Source organism: Excalfactoria chinensis, chromosome 2 (genome assembly GCF_039878825.1).
Source record: "Excalfactoria chinensis isolate bCotChi1 chromosome 2, bCotChi1.hap2, whole genome shotgun sequence".
NCBI classification, from domain to species: Eukaryota; Metazoa; Chordata; class Aves; order Galliformes; family Phasianidae; genus Excalfactoria; species Excalfactoria chinensis.
The window spans coordinates 136,522,481-136,546,879 of NC_092826.1; the positions used below are offsets into that span (position 1 = coordinate 136,522,481).

The 24,399-nt window shown below is 39.9% G+C and overlaps 1 protein-coding gene across 1 annotated transcript in view; it reads right to left on the minus strand.

The window, feature by feature from the left end:
• Positions 1 to 262: 262 nt before the first annotated feature.
• Positions 263 to 24,399, minus strand: part of LOC140249057 (sodium channel protein type 5 subunit alpha-like) — a 199,249-nt gene continuing 175,112 nt past the window's right edge. The window contains exons 22-28 of the mRNA XM_072330304.1: positions 20,224 to 20,346; positions 14,788 to 15,069; positions 7,844 to 7,897; positions 6,405 to 6,546; positions 6,049 to 6,149; positions 5,318 to 5,588; positions 263 to 4,006 (exon numbers count right to left, since the gene is read on the minus strand). Of these exons, the coding sequence (XP_072186405.1) occupies positions 2,772 to 4,006; positions 5,318 to 5,588; positions 6,049 to 6,149; positions 6,405 to 6,546; positions 7,844 to 7,897; positions 14,788 to 15,069; positions 20,224 to 20,346 (2,208 nt within the window). The 3' untranslated portion in view covers positions 263 to 2,771. The remainder of the gene's footprint in view (positions 4,007 to 5,317; positions 5,589 to 6,048; positions 6,150 to 6,404; positions 6,547 to 7,843; positions 7,898 to 14,787; positions 15,070 to 20,223; positions 20,347 to 24,399) is intronic.

Here is a 24,399-nt window from a genome sequence, read left to right on the forward strand (position 1 = left end):
GATAAGAAATCCTCTTATTTCATAGCTTTTTTTCCTTTTTTTTTTTTTTTTTCATCATTCTGAAGCTTTGAAAGGAAAGTAATTTTACCAGTTGTGAGCCAATAAATGCTTGTTCAGCAGGTGATGCATGTCCTATTTCCTAATTAAACAGTTTCATTATAGGCAGCAGCTCATTTCTAACAATCAATAAATCCCACGGAGAACAAAATGTTTTAATCAGTAAGTCGTGTCCTCTGAGTGTCAGTCACTCTATAAACTCACAATATACTTATATATGTATAGGTATATGCATGTGTGTGTGTGTGTGTGTATATGCATATAAATATAAAAATCGCATACTCTTTCTGGGTGATATGTACAGTCAGAATAAGATTACAGCATAAATACACAGGGAATCTGTATAAAGTTTCTCTAATTTGAGAAGCCTTGAGCAATTTTCTTCTTTGGGGGGTGGAGAGGGGTGAGGGGAAAGGATGGTGAGGAGGAAGGAAAGAATACAGAGTGTTTTCACTTCAAGGAACGAAGAGTAGTTCCCTTAGGTTAGAATCTAATTACATACAAGATTTAAAGGCAACAAAATCTCCAGAGGAACAGCCCTATGTTATACACCAGAGATATGGGGTTAAAAGGGCAAGAAAGCATGATTATAATAATACTTATAGAATACGTTTCATTCCCTTATAGCACTTTGCAACCAGAAAGTCTGACAACACCCCTGTGAGGTAGGTAAGTATTATTACCCCCATTTTACAGATGGGTAAACTGAGGCACAGATAGGTTCAATTATTTGCCTAAAAATCATGTAGCAAGAATCAGGAATAGATCCCGGGAATCCTGCTGGCAAATCCTCTGCATTATCCAATAGCCCACTCTCAAGTGAATGCCTGAGACACCTCTCAATGAATGGAGAGAATAATTAGCCCATATTTACAGATACATAGTCATCCTCTTGACACGTTGTCTTTACACATTTTTACTTGTTTAGAGGACAGATAACAATGGCCATAGACAAAATTTGCTGTAACATGTTGCTTTAATTCTTGTTGCCAACCCCATGTGGATTTTGACACCTTTACAACCTGGGATGTAACTAAATGTCAATCACAATACACCTTAAATACATTCTTGATATCTTTGCTTCTCCAAGGTGAAAAGCACAATTACTCTTCCTTAAAGTGCAATGGCTCATTACAGAAATCTCAAGATTTTTCACGAAGTTCAACCAAACCAAGTACAATCAGTCTGAAGGTGAAAAAGAACCTGTCTGCATTGACAGAACTGCCTCTATATTCCATAGACACTTTCTCATATTCTACCACAGCTGAAAGTTTAATAATAAATAATAAGCTATGTTAGCACATAAAACCTCTAATACTTTCCTACAGCCACACATCCACCTTCCATTCTGTTGTCATTTCTTTGGCCTGAAGCTGATGCGTCAGCTGTAAATATTCCTTTGACTGCAGGAATGAGGATATTTCTATTTTCTAGTGGATTCGTATTATTGGTTCCTATATTTCTTGTCCTTCCCCAGTCATCTAACTGTACCATCTGATAAAATGAAAGATGGACGCTGAGAAGAAAGGATTCAAAACCTCGGAGGTTACATACAGATCCAAGGGCGATTCCCCTCCAACCTTCTTAACACACTACTGCAGCCATTCCTCATGACCCAATCGGTGCTGCTATGATTGATAATACTATTTTTGGAGTAATATTGATGCACAGAGTTTCCAAAAAGGCTGCTTAGCTCAGTGTTCCTGGGAAAACACAGCCTATCCCATGCCCTTAACTCTGCCAGCATACATGGTTCCTTGAGCACTACACACAAGTGATGCACTACTTCTATGGCAAGTTGGATTGCAGTATTCAAAGCAGATTCTTGAAACATACTACAAAATTAGTGCTTTTATTAACAGTTTTACAAACAGAATCCATTATTCTCTGGCTTCCTGAAGGATAGAACAAGCAATTTCTCTTACAATTTTTGTCATCATTTCCTTCTCTAGTTGTTTTTTTTCTTTTTCCTTTTTTTTTTTTTTTTTTCTTTTTTTCTTTTTTTCCCTTTCTTTTTCTGTTCCTGCTGATGAGCAGTTGCAAGTCCCAGCGGGGAGGGCTGAGTGTAATAAACAGTTAAATGTTGCTAACTGGATGGTTTACTTCGCAACAACTTTCCTCTTCAAACAACGGGGATCCCGCATGTTCCTATTAGCTTGACTCAGAGTTCATCATGAAGAGTGTAAGGATCGTTAATCTCCATGGAAAAAGAGACTTTTTTAAGTAAAAAAATATCAAATATAATAAATTTATGAAAGACCATTCACAACATATACAGTAAGTGTTACATTTTGCTACAGCAGCTGTGATATTTTTTTTTTTTTCTTTTTAGAATGCAAGGTCATACACTGCCATAAGTAAACACACTAATATGAGTAAGACCTCAAAAGAATGTATACAGCCAGGCTTTATCTGTGGATAGATATACACTGTGTTTGCTGTTTTACAGTCTAGCATATTCCTATTCACACCATTGATATAACAGCCATGACCCTGCCAAGATTCTTCCTGTGCATATATAAATATAAATATTGAGCCAAGTCAAAAAAAGCAGGGCCAAAGGTTATATGACTTATTAGACTCCTGTAGTTAAGGGTAAAAACTCCATTGTTTCTCCATTGCAACTAATGTTTAATAAAAAGGCTGCTTCGATCGTTGTGTAGTTACAGCATTACATTCTGTAAACAATATTTTAAAGCATTCTAAACAGACATTTAAACAATTGATTCTTTATCTCTGTCTGGTGAGAGCAAACAATCTATGGCCTCATCACTTTTGCTCGAGTCTGTCAACTTCAGCTGGAGATTCTCGCTTGTACCCCTGGTAACACTGTCGTAGGATGGAGGGAAGGACGTGGAGGACAGGGTTTCTGATTTGTCTATTGGCCTGCCATAGTTTTCATTCATCATGAATGCAATGAGACCCTCCTTCTCGGGTGCATCGTCCTCGAGGATGCTGCCATCAAAAGTTCTGTGTCGGTACAAGTAAGACGCCTGCTTCATCGAGCGCCGAAACAAATGTCTCCTGTAGGCGCGCTGGATGATGATGGCGGAGACCTCTTCTTGTTTCCGTCTGAGAGTTGTTGTTATTGGTTCATAAGAGATCTTGGATGGATTCGCCGCCATGAACTTTTCTTCCATTTGTATTTTTAGGGCATCCATCTCCCCAGATTCTCCTAGCACCCTTTTAGTAAAAGCGAACAAAATATCCAAGCAATGGATCCTATCTCCACTGACCATGGGCAGGTCCATTGCTATGAGTTTGATTTTGTTTGGTTTCGCTATGCGCAAAGGTTCTGACAGTGCATCTGCAAAGTCTGAAAGTGCAGAGTACTCAATAAACTGAGTGGCTTCAGGGTCAAACTTCTCCCAGATTTCATAGAACATATCAAAATCATCCTCACTTAGAGGCTCTGTACTTTCCTCAGTGGCTACACTGAAGTTCTCTAAAATAATGGCTATATACATGTTTACAACAATGAGAAATGATATAATGATGTAAGTAACAAAGAATAAAATCCCTACGGCGGGGCTTCCACAGTCTCCCTTTGAACCATTTGCATTTGGAAGGTTTGGGTCGCAGTACGGTGGTCCAGTGTTCAAAATAGGATTGAGAAGACCATCCCAGCCAGCTGACGTTGTTATTTGGAAGAGACAGAGCATGCTGTTAGCAAAAGTTTGGAAGTTGAACATGTCATCAATCCCATACTCCTTCTTAACATAGGCAAAGTTAGCCATGCCAAAAATGGCATAAATGAACATGACCAGAAAAAGCAAGAGCCCAATGTTGAACAGAGCAGGTAGGGACATCATTAAGGCAAAAAGGAGAGTTCGAATTCCTTTGGCTCCACGGATGAGTCTTAGGATCCGGCCAATTCGAGCCAAGCGAATGACTCTGAAGAGTGTAGGAGAGAAAAAGTATTTCTGAATGATGTCAGAAAGTACGGTGCCTTGAAAAGAAAAGACAAACAGCAAGTTATTACCTTGGAAATAATCTCTGATTCCCTTTAAAGAAATCAATAAGGATTATGGAAAAAAATCAATGAAAAGTTCTGCAAACTGGAGGACCTGAGATAAAGGGAATGGCATTATCGTTAGCATTTTCATGGTCACTTAAACCATGCAAAGTTTGTTGAGACTCTGAGCAGAGGTGTCAGTGGTAGTTACAGTTTTATAAAGGGAAAAGTCATCTATCAGGAATGAGAAATCAGCATCAGGTCAGACAGGACACAACGATCTGCAGCTTTTGGTCATGAGCCATTTATCTGGTGTGCAGCTGGTCAGGAGTTTTTTGATTTGAAAATACTCTTTGTTTGCAAAATGTTAGCAAGTCAACATTGTCTGCTGGGTCTGTTTTCATAAGCAACAACCAAAGCGGTGTCAATTCCTACTGGATACTGGTTTGGTTGCTTGCTCATTAGTTTTTCTAGTCTCCCTGATAGGCAGGGAAAGAACTAAGGGCTAAAGGTTATGCTAGCAAGAAAATAAGCTTTCATCATTGTGGCTAAACTCTCTTCTAAGCAGAAATGTAGTAGCTTTGGCCAGATTGTCCAGTGCCAACTGTCTCCAGATGCAATGAGCAATGGCCAGCTCATGCCACCTCATCCCCTACAGAGGGTTTTTGGCATGGCCCAACTCCTCTGATAATGACAGAACCCGGTTGATCATGGGACACAGCTATGGCCAACACAATGGCTCTGCTTTACTGGCTGCCATGGACATGCCCACAGCATGAAGGCTCTGATAACAGCTATGCGACAGTGATGTCCCCTATATATTCACAGAGCTGAGGGTAGCCAGACTCATTGCACCTGCCCATTGCTGACCTGAAGAACTTTTTCACACTAATGTAATAAAAAGTGAATATCTTTGAAAATTTTGCATGTGCCCTTTTCATGTGTCTTTTTTACTTCTCTGACTTAGGCTATTATCCAGCACATGGCTGAAGTTCTGGACCATGTTTGAAATCAGTACTATAGTATGATACAATGACACCTGTTATCTTCAGCACTGCTGTCAGAGTGTTGCCTCTGAACAGATTTGGCTGTCTAGTACATCTCATGATTTCCTTGATCACACAGGTTAGGCAGTGCTACACTGTCTTATTTAATTATTAAAAATCACTTAGAATCCAGTTCTCTGAGTGATTTTTTTTTTCCCCCACAAATCTTTCAACTCTGTCTAATTAAGTTTACATCCACCTTATAAACTTTGCAGTTTGTGTTTAAGTCAGTGCTTCTCTGCCGCTCAGATTCACCTACCTACAATAGACAGAATCACGACGACAAAGTCAAAGATGTTCCAACCATTGGTGAAGTAGTAGTGTCGTAGTGCCAGCATTTTGAAGATGCACTCCCCAGTGAAGATGGCAACAAAAAGCATGTTGATTTTGTGAAGTATGTTCACTTTTTCCTGACTTTGATCATCTGTTTCTACCATCATGGTAACCATGTTAAGGCAGATGAGAATCATGATGGAGACATCAAAGGCTTGTTTTGAGACAACATCAAAAATAAAACCTTGGTATTTGTTCTGGAGGAAGGAAGAGAATTGTTAGTTAGGAGATTTGAACCATGTCAAAATGATGACATGATTGTCTGCTGATTCATCAGGAAGCAATGGAAAATAGACTATACACCATTTCTCACCAGCACTTCAGAAACAAGAAAATGATGATGGATGGTTGGATGATGGAGTTTTCAAACCCATTTACACCTAATGATTCTTGAAACTACTGAAAAAAGACACTGGATTGAGGCCATGAATTCATTCAGTGCAGACATGGCCACTGGAATGACTGTATATGTAAATTAGATTTTTAGTTAATACGGAAGAACAGTGGAAATTCTACACTATGCAGGAAAGTAGGATTGCAAATACCGTCCAAAACTGTAATATGTAAAAGAAAAGTGGCTTTCATCTGCAAAGTGGGATAGCATTTATTCTATTGAATAAATCTCTATTACACATTATTCAAATGAATTATTCTTACCAGTGGTCTTGGGATTGGCTTTTGAGGTTTCTTAGATCCCAACTTTTTCATTGCATTATAATACTTTTTCTGTTCTTCTGTCATAAAGATGTCCTGGCCACCTAAGTATAGGATGAGAAAAACACTGTTATTTCCAATGAAAAGAGCCTCACTGCCTCCATCCAAAATCTACAGCTGTATTTTCTGCTGCTGTGGAGAGATGAGGGGCTGCTACAACTCTGATTTTGTAGAAGTCTCACAGCACAGTTGTGCTAGTGTTAATCTTGTGGCTAATGTGGCAAAGCTGCTGCTTATAAATCAATCTCTTGCCCTTGTTTCGGCAGTGATCACAAGATGATGTACAGCATATTCGATACTTATCTTTTTCTTCTGTTGGTTGAAATTGTCGATGATGACACCAATGAAGAGGTTCAATGTGAAGAAAGACCCGAAGATGATGAAAATCACAAAGTACAGGTACATGTATAAATTACATTCCCATTCAGGCTGCTCCTCACACTGCAGGGGGAAAAGGGAAAACATGAAAATGACACCAGATCTGCACAAACCACAATATTAATGCAGTCCAAAGAAAACTATCCATCAGCAATAAAGATCATGAAAGAGGAAAAACAATGCAACTCCCACTAGCAGAGTCAGAGCTTCACCATCTCTGGCATCTGAAATGGTATGCTTAATTCAGCTGTATTTTATAATACTGTCAGCTGCGATCACTCTGCCTCAAAAAGTGCAACTTCAGAATAAATCCTATAAAATGTTCACAGTTTGAACACAGAAGTGGAAAAGAATCAGCCTTCTGATTCTGATAAGATGGTCATCCCTCATCTTATATGAACTAATGGCACTTGTAAAGAAACAAAAGTAGGATCACAGTATAATTAGATGCTACTGAAAAACACTGGATTTAGTGTAAATGTGTTTAGAACGATATCTTCTTAAGAGAGACTTCAGTATGAAAAACATTTTTATAATAATACTGACATCAGGAAGAACTTTTCCAGGGAAGAATAGTATCTGAAAAACCTGTGGCACAATCCTGGAGTCACAGATCCACAGAGTTCTGGATTATCATCAGCTTATTCATCTCAGATAGAATGGAGAAAGAAGAAAATCATGGTGTTTCAAAGGAGCCCAGTGGCACTATGGGCGGCTCTGGCTTCCCAAATCATTTTCTTGCATAAAATGACATCATTCAAAGGTGATTCTCTGTTGATGCCATGAAGATTTTTCAACATTTGCCCTTCTGTTCAGAGCTTGATTCCCTTTTGGTCCATTAGACCTGACTAAATCTCATTCATGAGAATTCATCTCAACATTTAACAGTAAGTGCAATCTTTTGCCTTAAATTAATTAAAAGAGGGAAATGAGACAATGCCTCCTTCCATTAAAAATAAACACCACGACTTAAAAAATCCCAGTGTTTCTCAAGAGGATCCTGTAAATAAAAATTCAATCCATGGCAAATACAGCAGTCAGTGGGGAGGGTGGAAGAAACAGAACAGACAATTTAGGTTTTTGGTAGACTCAGCCTCACTCAGTAGATGCCTCTCTGTGCTGGGAGTTTTCCAGGACAAATAGATAAATTAACTGAATAAATCTGTGGGCTGCATTTGACTTAATTTCAGGGTCATGAGACTTCAGTACTACCTGCAAAAAACGAAGGTCCGCAATGGGCTAGAGCAGAGTAAGATAGGGATTGGAGGCCTGCATGCATTTTTGCTGCTGTTGTTGAACATACTGAATGTTGCAAAAGTCAATGGAAAAGGAAATAATCCCTCTCACTGTTGTGACCTACCTCTCGTGAATCCACTGCTGCATACATAATATCCATCCAACCTTTAAATGTGGCCTGAAAAGAAACCACAAAATACATAATTGAGCATATTAAATTAGCATATCTGGAAGTGATGGTATCATCATTGTGATGACTTTCCAAAACACAGTGTTGAGTATGTTCTTCATAACTAATGAACTGCTTCTCCTTTAAAGTAACGTATATCCATCAGTTAATGCTCAATTAGTCATTTAAAATCATATATATAGGAACATGACATATGATGCAATTACAGGGGTAGAACAGAGATTTTTAATAGAAATGGGGAACATGGCAATTAAGTCTTCTGAAGCTGGAGTAGGAACTTCTTTATACCTTAACAAGTTCAAGCCACCAGGAAACAGGGCTCCATAGGGCACCTGTATGCCTGTATCACACAGGTCTCAGACCAGGGAAGATGGATTCTATTTCTAACACTCATTCAGACTGACAGGCATTGGGTACACTTTGGGGTCCCACTGAAACTTGGATTCTGCCCTCTTTTAAAACAGTATAAATTGAGGCAGTGTCAAAACAAATGGAGTTGCATGAATCATTGCTGGTTTGAAAGGGACGAAGGCAACCGGCACCTGATGTGAGCCTGGGTAAGGACATTCAGCCTGCTTCACAATTCAGATATGTCTTTTTAAAATATGAAAATAAAAATCAGATTTTCTAATTATTAAATATATATATATATATATATATATATGAGGTTGAACAAGGAGAATCTCCATGACAATCTATTACTGAAGACCTTAATAAAGACAGAGGAGTGTCATTCCCTAGAAGAAACACAAATAAGTGATTTTAGTTATTCTGTAGCAAGAGCACGGCTCTTTGCTGTCAATATTTGCCTCTCATTAGACACAGTTTGATACCAAACATATCTGGCTTTAGTCTGGCTCTGGTCTAAGCCACATTACCTTTACAATTGTCTGCTGAGGTTGTTTCTCATTTGACTTCTGACCTACTTAGACTTACGCTGCATATAAAATCAGTGAGTAGATAACGAGGCATTTTTAGATGCACTGATTTAATTGGATTTACACTAGCATGCATGATCCACTCCCAATATTTTTTCAAATCCTACTGACACCTAGGCTGAATTTTCTCCATGGTGTGCAGGCATGCAGTTCCAGATAATGTTAAATGGAATTTGGACAGGAGTTCCTAGCAGAAATCCAGGCATTTGTGCTGAGCTGGATATATCCAGTGGTTTTAGAAACACTCCATTATCCACTCTCTGTTATTAAATTAAATCCTGGAGGTAATGCTGTCATTCCGTTTTCCTCTGAACACTACCAGTTCAAAGGAAAACATACCTGAGGTTGAAAGAATATATAAAACAACATATGAGAGAATACGTTTGTTTCCATCCACCAGATAAAAAAGAGGAACCTCCCAAATCAGAACTCTTTGGAAAATCTGTGCTGTGGCACAATGTATTGGAACACGCTTCAGATGGAATGTATGCACAGGAATGATCAGCAGTTTATTTCTTTAAACCTGACACACTGATCTTCTTTAACTGCTCTAATATTTTCCTTTTTCGCTGTTCTCTCACTAATCTGCTGAAAGATTTCCTGGTGTCATCACAGTCACTTGCAATTTCAAGCTCAAACTGCTCTTCAGGAAGAGTGGATGGGATGCAACGATAAATCCTTTTGCTCATGGCATAAAACGATGCAATCTTAGTCTATACTTTTCTCCCACTTATGAGGGAATGTTTCCTCTGGAGGAGCTATTTTGCCCCTTGACACGTACCACAGAAGCAAGAGACAACTGCAAGTTTGCAGTGATAACAGATGACAAAATGATCTGATGAAAATAAATATTAAGAGAATGAAGAGATGTAATTTTTCTGCTTTTTCCCAGTTGTCCAGAAGAAGAAGAAAAAACCTCCCAGGCTTCTGGAAAGCTTCCCTAGGCACTTCATCTGCAGAGGGTAAGAAGTACCGAGAATGAAAGAAACACAGCACTGGGGAAAGAAATTATCTGGAATTAGTAACCACTTACACTCCAGATAAGGAAGTGACAAAATCTTCATGGGAGTGTTTGTGATATTATCCTTCCTGGAATCTATCCAGAGAAGCACCATCTTCTACTGAAACTGTCATGTGATGAGATTATCTACAGATAAAATCCTGGGATGGGATTACGTTCTTTTATTTGACTGATGGTTGGAGCTGCAGTGCAGAAAATGAGGGGGGAGGAGGAGAGGTGGGACAGCACTGGATGCCCTCAAACCATTTACTGTAAAACCAAATGGCACCTTAAAATAAATCAAGCCTTCAAATCTGCCTGGGGGAACCATTTTTTGTTGTTTTCCTTTTTTATTCTAGAAAAAAAAGATTTCAATACTGCAATAAGAACCACTGCTTTAGTAGACAGAGACATTGGTCCTCACATTTCTGAAATGCTTCTTCAAGTATTCCCTCTGTTGGCAGGAACTTCTGAAAGCTAAAAGAGCTGCCAACACTATGGCCAAATTACACGTATTTAAGATGGCTGCACCAACTCTATTCTCTTCTCTTTGATTTCTTTTTTCATTCTACTTGATTTTACACAAAACATTTGTCTCATGTATATTTTGCTGAGGATGGCACTGCTGAGCACTGGACATGCCAGAGAACCTAAACGTTTGCATGGCTGCTGGGTCTGCTCTCTTTGAGAGCACTTGTGGAACTGCTGCTTGTCTCTGATCTTTGGATACATGGAGAAACCTCTACGGTTGTACTACAATATGGTTTGTGCAGAAGTACGCTGATTTTTTGAGTATTTTGCAGCCACAGTGAAGGTAAAGTGCAGCATATTGTTTAGCAAAGTGCAAAAGATCATGTAACCTGGTAAACTCAGACACCTCCTGCTATCTCGTGATCATTCTGTAGCTGCTTTGCCAGCTCAGTCATGACTTCCCATCTGGCCTGAAGGGCTGACTTAACTCAACAACTCCCAGATGGCACGCTGGTCATGGAGTGCTCCCATCATACTTCATTCCCTATCTATCTGGAGACCAAGTGTGACAAAGAGTCATAGTATTTAACTGATGTAAGTCTGTTCCCATCCAAGAACAAAGTATATAAAGATTAATTTCTACAAGCAAGCAGTATGGTAAGTGAAAAACAACTTGTTCTCTTGGGGTTCTTCACTGGATTGCTGAAGTTTTAAGATACACTGCAAAATATACACAGAAGTTATCACTGTATGAAAGCAAGGATTCTGCAATGGAAATGAAAAAATCCTATTGGGAATTGATGAGATTTGTCAATATCTGCAAAGCAATTCTGGGAATAGAGAAAATGACCTACTGAAGGACTGGGTTGTAGCAATAATTTCTTCTAATAGATTAGGGTGTTATGGGATTAAATCCCTGGCAGAGCAAATCTTCACTCTTACACATTAAAAAATCATGATAATAAAGATTTTTCCTCTTCATGAATAAGATACTTCCCTTACTTGTAGAGAAAGTCTACATCTTACTTTAGTCGTCCGTTTTGTAAGACTGAGAAACATAAAAATCAAATGACCAATTCAGTGGTGTTAGTTAAGGCATCCTCAGAACAGCACTGATCCTTAGTAGGTAGGAAAAGAGCAAATGTTGTCTGGAAAAAGTTTAACGAACTTGTCAGTGGCATTATCAGAAAGTTTGCCTCTGGACAGCGGTAAGCCTTAAGGGTGCTGTAGTAGCAGCTTTTCATTTCTTTCAAACGTGCTGTAGAAGTGAAGACAGAACGTTAGGCAGACAGGATTTGTTTAACACGTTTCCATTTGGATTTTCAGATATATATCCAGGCATCCAAGGGTAATTCAGAGTCATTTAAAGAAGCTGAAAATGTCAACACTCAAGAGACAAGCGCCACTTAAAAGCTCATATTTTGCATCCCTGAGGGCTGTAACCAAAATGCTTATCTCATCATTACTACACGGTGTCTCAGCATACACAAAGATGCAGCATGTATCTGTCCTTTTAGGAGAGCGGTACTGTTAACTGATCCCCTGCAATTCCTACAACAATTTGCCCACGAAACGTGAGCCCATATGGAGCATATTTGGCAAGAAGTGCCTGTAATTGACACTCCTTGGCTGGAGTCTGGAAAAAGAGATCCAGATGTTTGGGCCCATTTTATGTGGGTGTCATCTTTACACCTTACTGCCTAACCCTGTTGTTAGCAGCAGACAGAAGAGCTCCAGGTGCAGGATGAAAGTCAAAATCAGTACCTTAATGGCATCTGCCTCCTGCACTTCCTCCTGGAGGAAGGAGCCAGCACTTGCCATAGAAGCTGAGCAAGCTTTTAGGATTCCTTCTCTCCCTGCCATAATGAGCTTGTCCAGCCTGCACAGTCTCCATGGTTATGGCACTACTTTTGTACTTGTGCAAGTTTCTGTACTTCCTTTCTGTACTTCCATACATTTGCACCTACAGCAAGTGTGCAGACAACACCAAACTAGAGGGAATGGATGGCATCCAGACAGACATGGACAGGCTTGAGTAGGTGGGCCCATGCCAACCTCATGAAGCTCAACAAGGCCAAGTGCAAGGTCCTGCACCTGGGTCAGGGCAATCCCAAGCACAGATACAGGTTTGGAAGATAATGAGTTGAGAACAGGCCTGAGGAGAAGGATCTGGGAGGGTCAATTGATGAATGACTCAACATGAGCCTGCACTTGTGTCCCTTCCAATACAAGCCATTCTATGATTCAGTGATTAAGTGGAAACTCTACTTCCCTGCTACCAATATGGGATCCCAGGTTTGAATGAAACCTGAAGTGCCATCAAGTCCATCTTCTGTTGGAAAACAGCAGTAACAGGCTATTCCTTTATTAATGTGCCGAGCTCCAACTTATCACCAATTATGTCTATCTTGTTCTAACCTTCACGTGTGGGCAGAGGTGCCAATGACTGCATCAGGCAATAGACCACATTGTCCAGGTCATCATAGCCTTGAACACCTCCAGAGATGGGGTACCACCTAGAATTTTAGTGCATATGTGATGGAAGCTGCTCAGGCCTGCATTCATTATATTTACTTAATTTAGAGTCAAGTCTCATGAACTTGACTAGCAGAGAAAGTCTGAACATGTCTTCTTATTTCTGGGGTTCTTTAGGAAAAAAATTAATAATAATAAATAAATTATATATATATATATATATATATATATATATAATTAGGTATATCTTCTGATGCATTTTTATTTCACCAAACAAAGGAGGCATCTGGCATGCAGTCATGGAGGAGATAAGAAGCACCAGGTGAGGCACAGTATTTTAAACCTGGAAATTTTTGCTCAGCTAGATTGGTTGTTTAAGTAGAAGACAAAGAAATCACTATATAGAACGGAAAATCTAATTAAAGCTGTTCAAAGTGAGTTAATCTACCCTGCATGAGTGAGCTGAATATCATAATTACATGCAAAAGATAAAAGTGCTTGCTCTCAGTTCAACTTTATGACATGAAAAGAACTCTAAATGGCTGTGCCCATTCTAACCCTGCTGCTTTCCAGAGAGCACAAAAGCTGTGTCTCCATGAACAGGGGTCAAAAAATCACAAACTTAAGTGTATGTATACCAAGAACAGAAAACGTAAGTTTATAATAATAATCATTTCTAGCAGAAAGAGAGCTACTTCATGAAGATATTTCATCTGCCAGTGACAGAGAAAAAAACATCTGTCAGGAAGAATATTTGCATCTGATGATGTAACAGAAGCAAAAGATAGGACGAGGGATTTGTTAGAGGTCCACATCTTCGAAGGACACAGAGGGTGGATGCCTGTGTAAGACAACTGAACTGAGCAACTGAGCACCCAGCATGCAAGATTTTATCTATGAAGTGATGAGTGCCATCACAGACACTTCAGAACAGTAACGTGCACATCCAAGGTATTGGTTTCACTCTTGGCACATAAAATACTGTATAGACAGCACTTTTAGCATGGTTCCATACCATGCAATCACTAGGCTTCAGAGCAAATTAGGAACAACAGAAATAAGTATCATTATCAGCACTTTACATGAGGGCCCCATGGAACTGAAATGAAAAACAATTTGCCTAAGATCACACAGCAGGCCAGTGACAGAGCATGGACAAGAGGATGGCTCTCCTGTGGCTTTATCCATTAGGTTCTGCTGTCACACAGCATGTTCAGACTCTGTGTACACAACCTGTTTATCCACGTTTTACGTTTCCTGATGAAAAAGGTCATAAAATTGGCTCACATCTGTCTTTATAGATCAAATATTGCAGCCAGCTTTGAACCTCAACAATGTTCTCTAATATGCTCTCTCCAGTCTTGGAGAGAGACCAGAATCTCTGGGGTTCCTGCAGTCTGATCAGTGCCGTGTTTCACAGTTATGTTCAAGCTGACACATTACGTTTACCAAGTGGAAATGAGGATGAGCATCCAGAATGAGAGCCACCAGTGTCCTTCTCAAACATCACTAAGAGATTCCTCTGCAACTTTGTTCAACTTTCCACTGCTTTGTGCAGTGACTTCAGCTGAGTAACTGAAGGTTTGTTTTTTCTGAGAAGGAAATAATGAAGGCCAGTGGACTCTGTCCATGTGAACAGTCCTTCCTTCACCAATACTTTTTGTTTCTAGATCTGAACTTTGGTCTGGATTGAAAAATAGGAAGGAAAAATAAAAAATAAAAAGATTTAATTCACTTCAATAGTTCAATCACTTCCCAGAGGATTTACATTAGTGATGCACCAGAAACTCAGAATAAAACCAGAAGCTGCCATAAATAGATCTAGGCAAAACTAATATGAATAATCCTCACTTGAGAAAAGGAATTCCCCTGATGAATAAGGCTGAGAAAAAGAAGAAGACTACAGAGGTTAACCTGATCCTATGGTGTGATAGTATCAACAGGAACAAGCAACATTTGTGCATCAGAATTTACTTTCAGGTCACCATACTTACCACTTGCAGGAGAGCCAGGTATCCAGCGCCAACGTTATCAAAGTTAACCTTAACTTTTGTCCAGTAAAATGTGCCAGAAACGTTATAGAGTATGCAGTCAGTCATGTTGTTAATAATTTTAGAGTCTAAAGGCATATCTCCTTCTGTCTTATTAATGCACTTCCCAAACTTCCCGGCAAACAGGTTGACTCCCATGATGCTAAAGATGAGCCAGAAGATGAGGCAGACAAGCAGAACGTTCATGATGGAAGGGATGGCTCCCACAAGGGCATTGACCACCACCTTGAGTGAAATGGAAGAGAAAAAAAACAAAATTACTGACATTTTTTCAGAAGAAAAAAATAAGTAATTTCTAGAGGGATGACAATTTTTTTCCAGGTGTATCTTTTAATTTAGAAACAATCTGCAAAGTCATCATGACCTCCCAGATCATACTGGATAATATACTTCAGTCAGATCACCTTTAATAATCATGCAATTAATTGCAAATTACTGGTTGTCTCAAATAGAGAAGAAAAAAAAAGTGAAATCTTTTACTGAGCTTAGGCTCTCCATACTTCTTGGGCTATGAACTCTAGCTGTGATAAATTTTGCTGCACTAAACCAAAGTCCACTATCTGGTCAGCATGAATGATTAAAACAGGGAAAGCATTATAATGTAACACAAAGATGACTTTATGTTTTCTCATGACATGCTGTAAAGATCCACTACACCAACCCAGGCAGAGCTGTAACCCCCAGTTCTGTTCAGTTTTTATTTGTTCCAGCACAAAGCCACAGGGCTGACGTCACATACGTTGCTGCACCCACTTCCACTCATAACCCCCATGACAGGGCACAGACATTGAAGTTCCAGCACTGAGAGCCATGGCCATGCCTGCATCTCACTTTTTCCCCTCTGCCAAATCATGTTCAATGACTCAGAGATAATGAAACATGACACGAGACTGGAGCAAATCCTGCAACACCTCTCTGAATGAATTATGAAGAGAGGATTTGATTCTTCTCTTGCTGCTGCTGCTCTTACACCAGCCTGATGCCATCTGCTCTCCTGGAAACACTCCTCATTTGCACTAGGACAAGCTAGAAGACTTAAAGACCCAAATATGTGAAGACAAGTTATTATCATAAATTCATGCTAAAAGTTTAGCTGCTAAACTTGCCATGGAAAGTACATAGGCCTGTCTAAGAATAGGTTTTATACCTCTTCATTTCCATCAGTGCCTGATAGGTGGAAGAACCTTCTCAGTGACTTCTAGAAACTGAGCCACTTCATTCACAGTGATATAAATGTTGCACCACTTGCGCCTGCCCCCCATCCATCCCGATCTCATGGATCACCTTCCCAGATGAAGCTCCTTCAAATTTTAAAATCCAGAAATAGGTTTGCTCCACGTGTTAATCCCACCATTGCTACAGATGCCACCAGACATCTTGGAAGCATTTCCAGGCCCTGGCTATAATTCCTAACCAAAATTTGGCATGGCTTTTGCAATGACATTTAATTTACACTGTTGTGGTTTCAAATGGTAGACCAAAAGGATAATGAGATTATCTACTCTTGGTGTTCTTGGTTATAAGCAGGTGCCACATTTTTTCGTGCAGGGTGTGCTCAATTTGAAGCACTTCTCACCTGCTGTTTGATATAAAATCATAGAAACATAAAACCATACAGTCATGTATTCATAGAATTAGGGAATAGTTTGAGTTAGAAGGGATCTTAAATATTTTCCAGCTCCAACCCTTGCCATGGGCAAGGATACTTCCCACCAGACCAGTCTGCCCGAAGTCCCATCCAGTCTGGCCCTGAGCATCTCCAGAGATGGGGCACCCAAAGCTCTCTGGGCAGCAGAGCCAGTGCCTCACTGCTCTCTCAGTGAAAAATTTCCTAATCCAAGCCCACCCTTTTTTATTTTAAACCTGTTACTCTTGGCCCTATATGAAGAGATATCCTCTCTTTTCATCCCAGTTTACAATGTGTCTGAGTTATCACTGAATACTGCTTTGTGTAATTAAAAAGCAGAGCCTCTTTTTAATTGCTGTGGCTCCTTCGGATTTCTAATAATGTTGGTAGATCCCTGCAGAGAGTTCCCCATTTTTAACAGTCCAGATCCAGCACTTTGGGGGGATTTCAGTATTCCAGTGCTGCCATCCAAGGAAGCACTGCCCTCTTCCACTGCTTATGACATTATCTCCCTGTGTACTGAAGGATTGTAATAGTCACCTCCTTTATCAGACCTGCCCAAAAGGTTGTGTTGTGCTGACTGTTCACTCCAATCCCTAAGTCCTTCTTATCTGCATTTTTCCAAGAAACATTCTTAGAGTGACCCACTTTTCTGCTCCTGCAGTATACGATGTATGTGGTTTTATTAAAATGCATGTTGCACAACTGATCTGGTTTTCCCCGTGATCCAGATCAGTCAGTATAATTCCCTTATCTGTAATATCACTTACTACCCCACCCACTTTGTGTCTAGTCAGCAAAGATGTTATATTTCCTTCCAGATGCTGCTAAAGTCCAGATTAAGGACAGTTCTAACTGTGACAGATCCCTCAGCCTGGGACATTCATCACTGAATTTACAATGTCATCACTATTTACAATCACAATTTTCAGATCTGTCATCCATTTTAAATTAATTTGAAGTATGTTTACTTGGCTCCGCATAAAGCTTGTGTTTTGATCACAACTGTCCCGTAGTATCGGATTCCACTCTGTAATCTAAGGATATTATACCAGCACAGTTACAATCATCAGCATAATTTGTAATCAAATCAAAGGACCATATCAGTTGCACAAGAATTATTTCCATGAAATCATGCTAACTAGCATTAATTATGCTATTTCTTTCCTGCATGTATCTTGTAGCAACCTCTCCATGACTTTGCCCAGTATCAGTTTCACATTAAACAGTCTTATCATCATCCCACTTATCCTTTTGAAAGGCTGCAATAACCATCTTTGCTGGGAAGAGCCTCACAGAGAATTGGAACCTCTGAAAGTAATGCCCTGAGGGACAAGAGACAGAGAGACACAGAGACTGTAATTTGGGACAGGCAGATCTAAGTTAATTTACCACAGGCTCCAGCATGGTTTGGAATGCGGTAAGTGATGGAGCAATGGTACATGCATGACCTGATAGGGAGCTGTAGTGATGGCCAGGTGGGATATTGGTCCTTTACTATGTTTCTATGTATCTTTACTATGTTTCCTCACTACACTGTCTTTTCTGGGGACGGGAGAGCAGTTCTGCTTTATCTTTATTTAATAAGTTCTGCTTTACTTTGCTGATACCTCTGGTGTGATGAGGGGTGCAGAAGCCTGCCTTCCAAATTACATGTCTGAGGCCATCCATCAAAGTGCTACTCTGTACCTTTGCTTCAGGACCAATTGCTTCCAAAATTTAGGTGCACCCATTTAAGTCTTTTGCTGCAGCAAGAACTTTCTTGATCCTGCTCTCACCATACAGAAATCCTTATTTAAGAAAAAATAAATTACACTAGAGCAAACTGTTATTTTCTTATTGTCGGTGTTGGCTTCTAATGTTATCATGATTTAATTCGTCACTGCACTGGCAATTTTCCCATGCATTCTGGAGCATAAGAACTCCTAATAATGAAAGGTCTAACTGTCCCTAGTTGTTTTAAGTGTGGTTAGACACACTAAAAATAAAATGATTTGGTTTTCCAGTAGCACGTATTCTCAATTACACTTTATGATAGTTTACAAGCTAATTCACTACCTCTGATGGCTCAGAAAGTCTGAATACATTTCAGATGCAGCAGTGGTACAGAGAGGTGATCAGGCACCAGGGGGATGGCAGCTATGGACATCTTAGTATGGATACTTGCTGGGCTGATGCAACATTGTTTGTCTACACCATGCAGGATATCCAGCGAGCCAACTTCTTGCTGTTCTCAGAAAGCCTCTCCACAGAGCTGTGAACATTTTCATGTTATTTCTTTCCTACTGCAGTTCCTTACTTTTCCGGTGCTTTAGGCTACTCTGCCCACTGTTTTTAAGGATTGAATTCAATTTAATTAAGCCGACACAAAGTCATGAGGGAGTACTGTTATGTCAGCTTAGAATACGTTGAAGGGGTTTAGCTTGAACTTGAAATCTACCACTAGAAGCTAAGTCTTCATAAATCAGTATTAAATTAATTTGCACAACTCTATCCCGTAGTTAAAATAGTGCAACTTTTACTGAAACAAACTTTTGTTCAAGCTGTGCCTGCTTCATAAAGCCTTTGAGTGAAGTTGTAAGGTGGCATAAGATTAAGAGCCTTACTAACATCCGCAGTGTGACATCACTTTGTACCAGCTGAGAATCTGCAGATTACTTTTGTTCTGATTTGTGGATATACTTTAAAATACTGCCTGTGTTTGTTGGAAGGAGAGAGGTCAATGAAATAAAGATTTGGTTGCCCAGATGAATATAGATTTTGCTGATCTTTATCTCAAAAGTAACCTAATTTAGAGAATCACATGTTCTCTGGGACGAAGCAATAGATCCTTAATGTTGGTCATCCCCAGAACAGGCAAACTATGGGTAAAGGGTTTTCATGCCCCATTACAATTGTTCCTAGTTTGGAGATCAGGCTCTCCTAGACTCCTGCCTTACATGGCATTGCAATGAGAGCTGTTAATTGCAAGGAGCTCCATGCATGGAGCTCACTACATGTTCACAAGTTCCATCTGATCACGAGAAAGATACGCAACCAGCAAGCAGCAATTAGCAGTAACCTCTGCTGATACAGAGGTTAGCTTTCAGGTTACACATACTGCAAAGAGTCCACCTAGCCTGTGACTGATCAGTTCAGCAGATAGGTTACAAATAAACAGTTATGCTGTAAATATGAAAGAGAGCAAACTGGATCCTAAAGACAGAACACCACCACAAGCTACACAGTTTTAACATCATTCCTGATATCCCGCATTAAAACTCCAATCAGTTCAAATGAAAAAAAAAAAAAAAAATAAATCAATTCATTTGCTTTCCACATCTTTGGCATGTTTAATTTTTGCCTTAATTATTAGTGAAAAAGTCCTTAAGAACTTTCCCAGTCAGTCTTCTTTTAATACATGCCAAAGGCAGGGAGTAAATTTGAAGCTTAGTTATTCCTCTGATGTGCCTTATAAAGCAGAGGTAATTGCTAGCCAGATGCTTCCTCAGCCAAAAAGCTGTTTTCTGAAGTGAAATATGACAAGTTAGGCAGCAGGATTAGTTTATCATGACATCCACTGGAGGACAAAGCCGTAATGGTACAATTACAATCAAGACAAAGGAGGGATTTCTGATTTTGTTGTTTTGGGACAGCATTATCAATCATTTTCTTTAGCAGAAGAGATGAAGACTAGACCAAATGCAACAGGGCCCTGTTACAGGCTTGTTGTCATGCATTTCAACTTTGATCGATGCTTTGTGTGCTCTTACCCTCATCCCTTCAAACCGTGACAGCGCCCTCAATGGTCTCAGAGCTCGAAGGGTCCTAAGGGATTTAATTGGACCCATCTCGGAGTATCCAAGAGTGTTGGCTATGAGGCTTATTAAGGAGACCTGGATGAAGATACAAAACAAAAATCCAAGCTGTTAGTATGCTTCTGCCATTTTCCTTCTGCCTTTTCTCTCTGAAAAGAAACAGCTGGTTAGAACAGTGGAAACAACCCCAGCTTTAAATGAGAGTCATTTAATTGGAACAACAGAGACAGAAATGATGTTTTTACATTCTCACATATATAGAACTCCTACCAACTCACAAAATATTTTTTTTTTCTTCCCATATTAAATGCAAACTTTATAGAATACACTTTCAAAGATGTCGGTTTCCTTTTAACCAAGTACAGAGAATTCCTCTCAATGTCAGCTTGCACAAAGTGGATGAGAAAAGAGATCTCTGTTATGAAAGCAGCATTCTCTGACACCCATGCTCAAGGTGTGTGTGCCTCTCCCACTACCGAAGACATGATGAGTCATCTAAGTGCTATAATTTAGGGCTTTCCAGATGAAAGCACCTGTAAGATCTATCCATTCCCAGATGAGATAAAAGATTTTAGTCTTACCATTCAATTATCCATCTTACACTTACTCATTAGAAAACAAGTCTTCTGGATTGCTGAACTGATTTAGTAACATAGACTCTAAAATAATCCTGCTTTGAATCTGCACTTTTTCATTTCATTCTGGTTCCTCCACAGCCTCCAAAGGGAGAGGAAGCTCAATCGGTGCTCAGCGCTAAGGCCCATACATCTCAAAGCCTACTTCATTGAAATACATTTTGAAATATTTTCAGATCTAAAGGAATCATGGAGGGGTTTCAATGCTCTTCATGTTCTTAGAGCTTTCATACTGCCCATCTCCTTGTATTAAAAAAGAAACCAAAATGAATCTCCACATGGAGATTCTCCAAAGGGCAACAACATGGCACATATTTATGTCTTTGGGGGAAAGACTGGCAGAGAAAATGGCCTCAACCCCACAAAACCTTGGGACTCCCTATCAAGAAAGGCAGGAGGTATAAGAAAAATAGTACACTCAGTGACTGAACCACAATCTGCACACTCATACACTTCAGAGTGATCTCATTCACTGTAAAATAAATGTAGAGATTTATAATGAATCAATAAAGAGCACTCAACACCCTCCTTTGCTTGCTTTGCCCAGTAACTACAAGTCAGATATTTTCAAGGTTTCCAACCTGCCCTGGTTATGTGCATCTGCACGCTTTCCCTTTCATCCCAGATTTACATCCTTAACTCCCTTTTCCATCAAGGTGGATGATGTCCTGTTCAAAGATCAGTCCTTGGATCTGAGCAGATTACCATTTTCTCTAGAGTGCCACAAATGTCACCCTGATACACATCACAGGTGCTGCTGTCCTCCTGACACAGATTTACACAGCATTAGATATCTATTCAGAGGATTAGGCCACGAAGCAGTGTGATATTTGGCAATGATTTACAAGGCTGGAATCAGAACTGAGTTTGTGGCAACTTGTTTAAATGCTCATCCGTTGGTTTTGAAGGTATCCCCGTCAAATATTATTTATAGGAGAATCACTTACCAACAGACTTGGCCATTTGGACTTGATTAAAAGTGACCTGGGAGGTTATTTTTAGGAAATAAAAAAACAAGCAGTTTTCAAAATTGGTGCTGACTGCCCCACATAATCACAGCAAAAGGTGAAGTCAGCGGTTTCTGCAAGATTTTTTTTCCTGCTACAGCCTGGAGCTACTCTTAAGTTTCTGCTTTTGTTCCCTGCTCAGTATGAGAATGGTGCAGGCACCCAGAAAACACCAACAGGACCTGCACAGCCTCCACATTCATGATACTGCACATATTTCTAATCTTTCCAGTATCTGCTTTGTTGTATTTTCAGAGAAAAAAATGTTTCTGAAGACCAGACAGCACTGTAACATTACGGGGCTCGGGTGTATCCTAAGGAATCCTACTATCTTAAGTGTTTCCCTTAAAATGCACAACTTGCTGTTGGGGTTGAGATTTCTTTTGCATGACACACATGTTAATGGGCAAGCTACAGCCTCTCACCCTCCAGTGCACCTCTTCGGATTGAAGATGCCTTTTTATTGTTCTTATTTGCAGGTGCTCCGCTTCTAACATCGTCTTTGAGATACCTTCTAGAACCTGCTAGAACTTACTAAGAAGCTTTCACAATTTTCTGTCCAAACCTTCCTTCCCTTCCCTTCCCTTTATCAAGTAGCAGTACCCTCCACTTTAGCTCTAGGCTGCTCCATATCCCCTTTACTTCTTGATTTTTTGGGGTTCCTCTTAAGTCCCCAAGATGATGCTTCCATTGGAGTTTGCTATCTATCACAAGCCCCAGTTCACAGCCTAGTCAACAATAAGAGTGTGTTGGGCTGCAGAAGGGTCCTCCTAAATGGGATGGGGTCCTGCCTCTACAAACATTAATGGCCGAAATCCCAACAGTCCCATGGGCTGGGATTTCAGTCACAGCGAAGCTCTTCATATCAGCACAGCCCAACAAAAACTCAACCTCAGCACTCTCAGCAAGTTCCCAGAAAGAATTCCACCCTAAAAAAGTGGAAACCCCTGAAAGAAGCAGCATTTACCACCTTGTAAATCCCAGGCTTTGAGCAAGACCACAGCTGATGTTGCATACACAACTTGGCTTCTTACCACCGCTGTAGAGAGATGGGTGTTGCTGAACTCTCTTTGATCCTGGCATTTAGGGAAATATGTCTCTCCTGTTCCTCACTTTCTTGGCTCACAGGTAGTTTTACCTATATTTATATCTACAGTTCTATCTATGCACCATATTTCTATATGCAATTTATCTAGATCTCCTTTGCTGGGGAAAATGATGGATCTTGAAGGGGTTTGAATGACAGCTTCCTGGAGACACACACAGTGGAAGATGAATGAACTCCACATCTTTCATTTCCTTGCCATTTTCAGTGTTACGCTCGAGAAAAAAATCAGAGCTTTTAAACCCTGTGACTGCACTGAGCATCAGAAATGCCAGCTATGGGGGTTATCTGGCCAATGCATGGTGTTCTGAAAGCAAGCCTGTATCATCTATAAAACTTAGCAGCATGGGTCTGTCACTGTACAACATTTACAGGTGTTTCCAAGGCAAAATCAAGAAGAATCAGTGGATCAGACTGCTGTAATACAAGCAATGATCTCTAAAAGGAGACTAGTCTCACTGATAGCTCTTCGAAGTTGTTGCTATTACGCTTCTAATGAGAACAATGCCTAAACTTCTCAATCACTACTAAATTACATTTAAGAAAGTCTTGTCCAAGAATCAGGATGTAGTCACTCCCATGATGCTCAGTGTTCTTTCTACAACCCAGCCATGGTGGGTCCTGTATCCACTTGTGAGAAGCAAAGTGGTGGGGATGGCAAAATGAGCTCCTTAGAAAATGTATCAGCTTCTTTTCCAGCACTGGCTTTATAAAGCACTTCTCTGAGCTATCAGATGTTTCAAACTCCTTGAACTACTCTACAGGGAGTGCATTGGTACTCACATAACTCATGAGCTAAGAGATATGCAGCACTTCTCGGACTACCGAAATTATGAACACAGAGATAAAGTCACAGAATGGGTATATATGTCTTCACTATCTGACAGTGACTTAAGAAATTGGTGTTGTAAACTGATATAAACCCCAGTAAAGCTGTCAAAAGAGAATTTTAAGACCATGGAAAAAAAGCATTGTAAAGTAGGAAGTGCAATAATGAGTTTCCTTTCAGCACACACAGAGGAAAGGGTCTTTAATCAAAGGAGACAGACTTTTTCCCAAGGAGCTATTGCATTTATAGCAGTAGTTGGGTTACTTTCTATATGCATACATTACAATAGTACTTCAGGAGCATGCACACCCTCTATTTGGGCACAGTCTTGGAGAGCAGCACTTCACCTGAGCCTGATAGAGCTCCCTTTAACAAGGATGCAGATTTGAGACCTTTTATCTATCTAATCTATCTATCTATCTATCTATCTATCTATCTATCTATCTATCTATCTATCTATCTATCTATCTATCTATCTTTGCAGTTTTCTTACCATCCTAAAAGCACATCCTTCCAGATAACAAGCAGTGCGATGCTTCTTGGCACAGAACACAT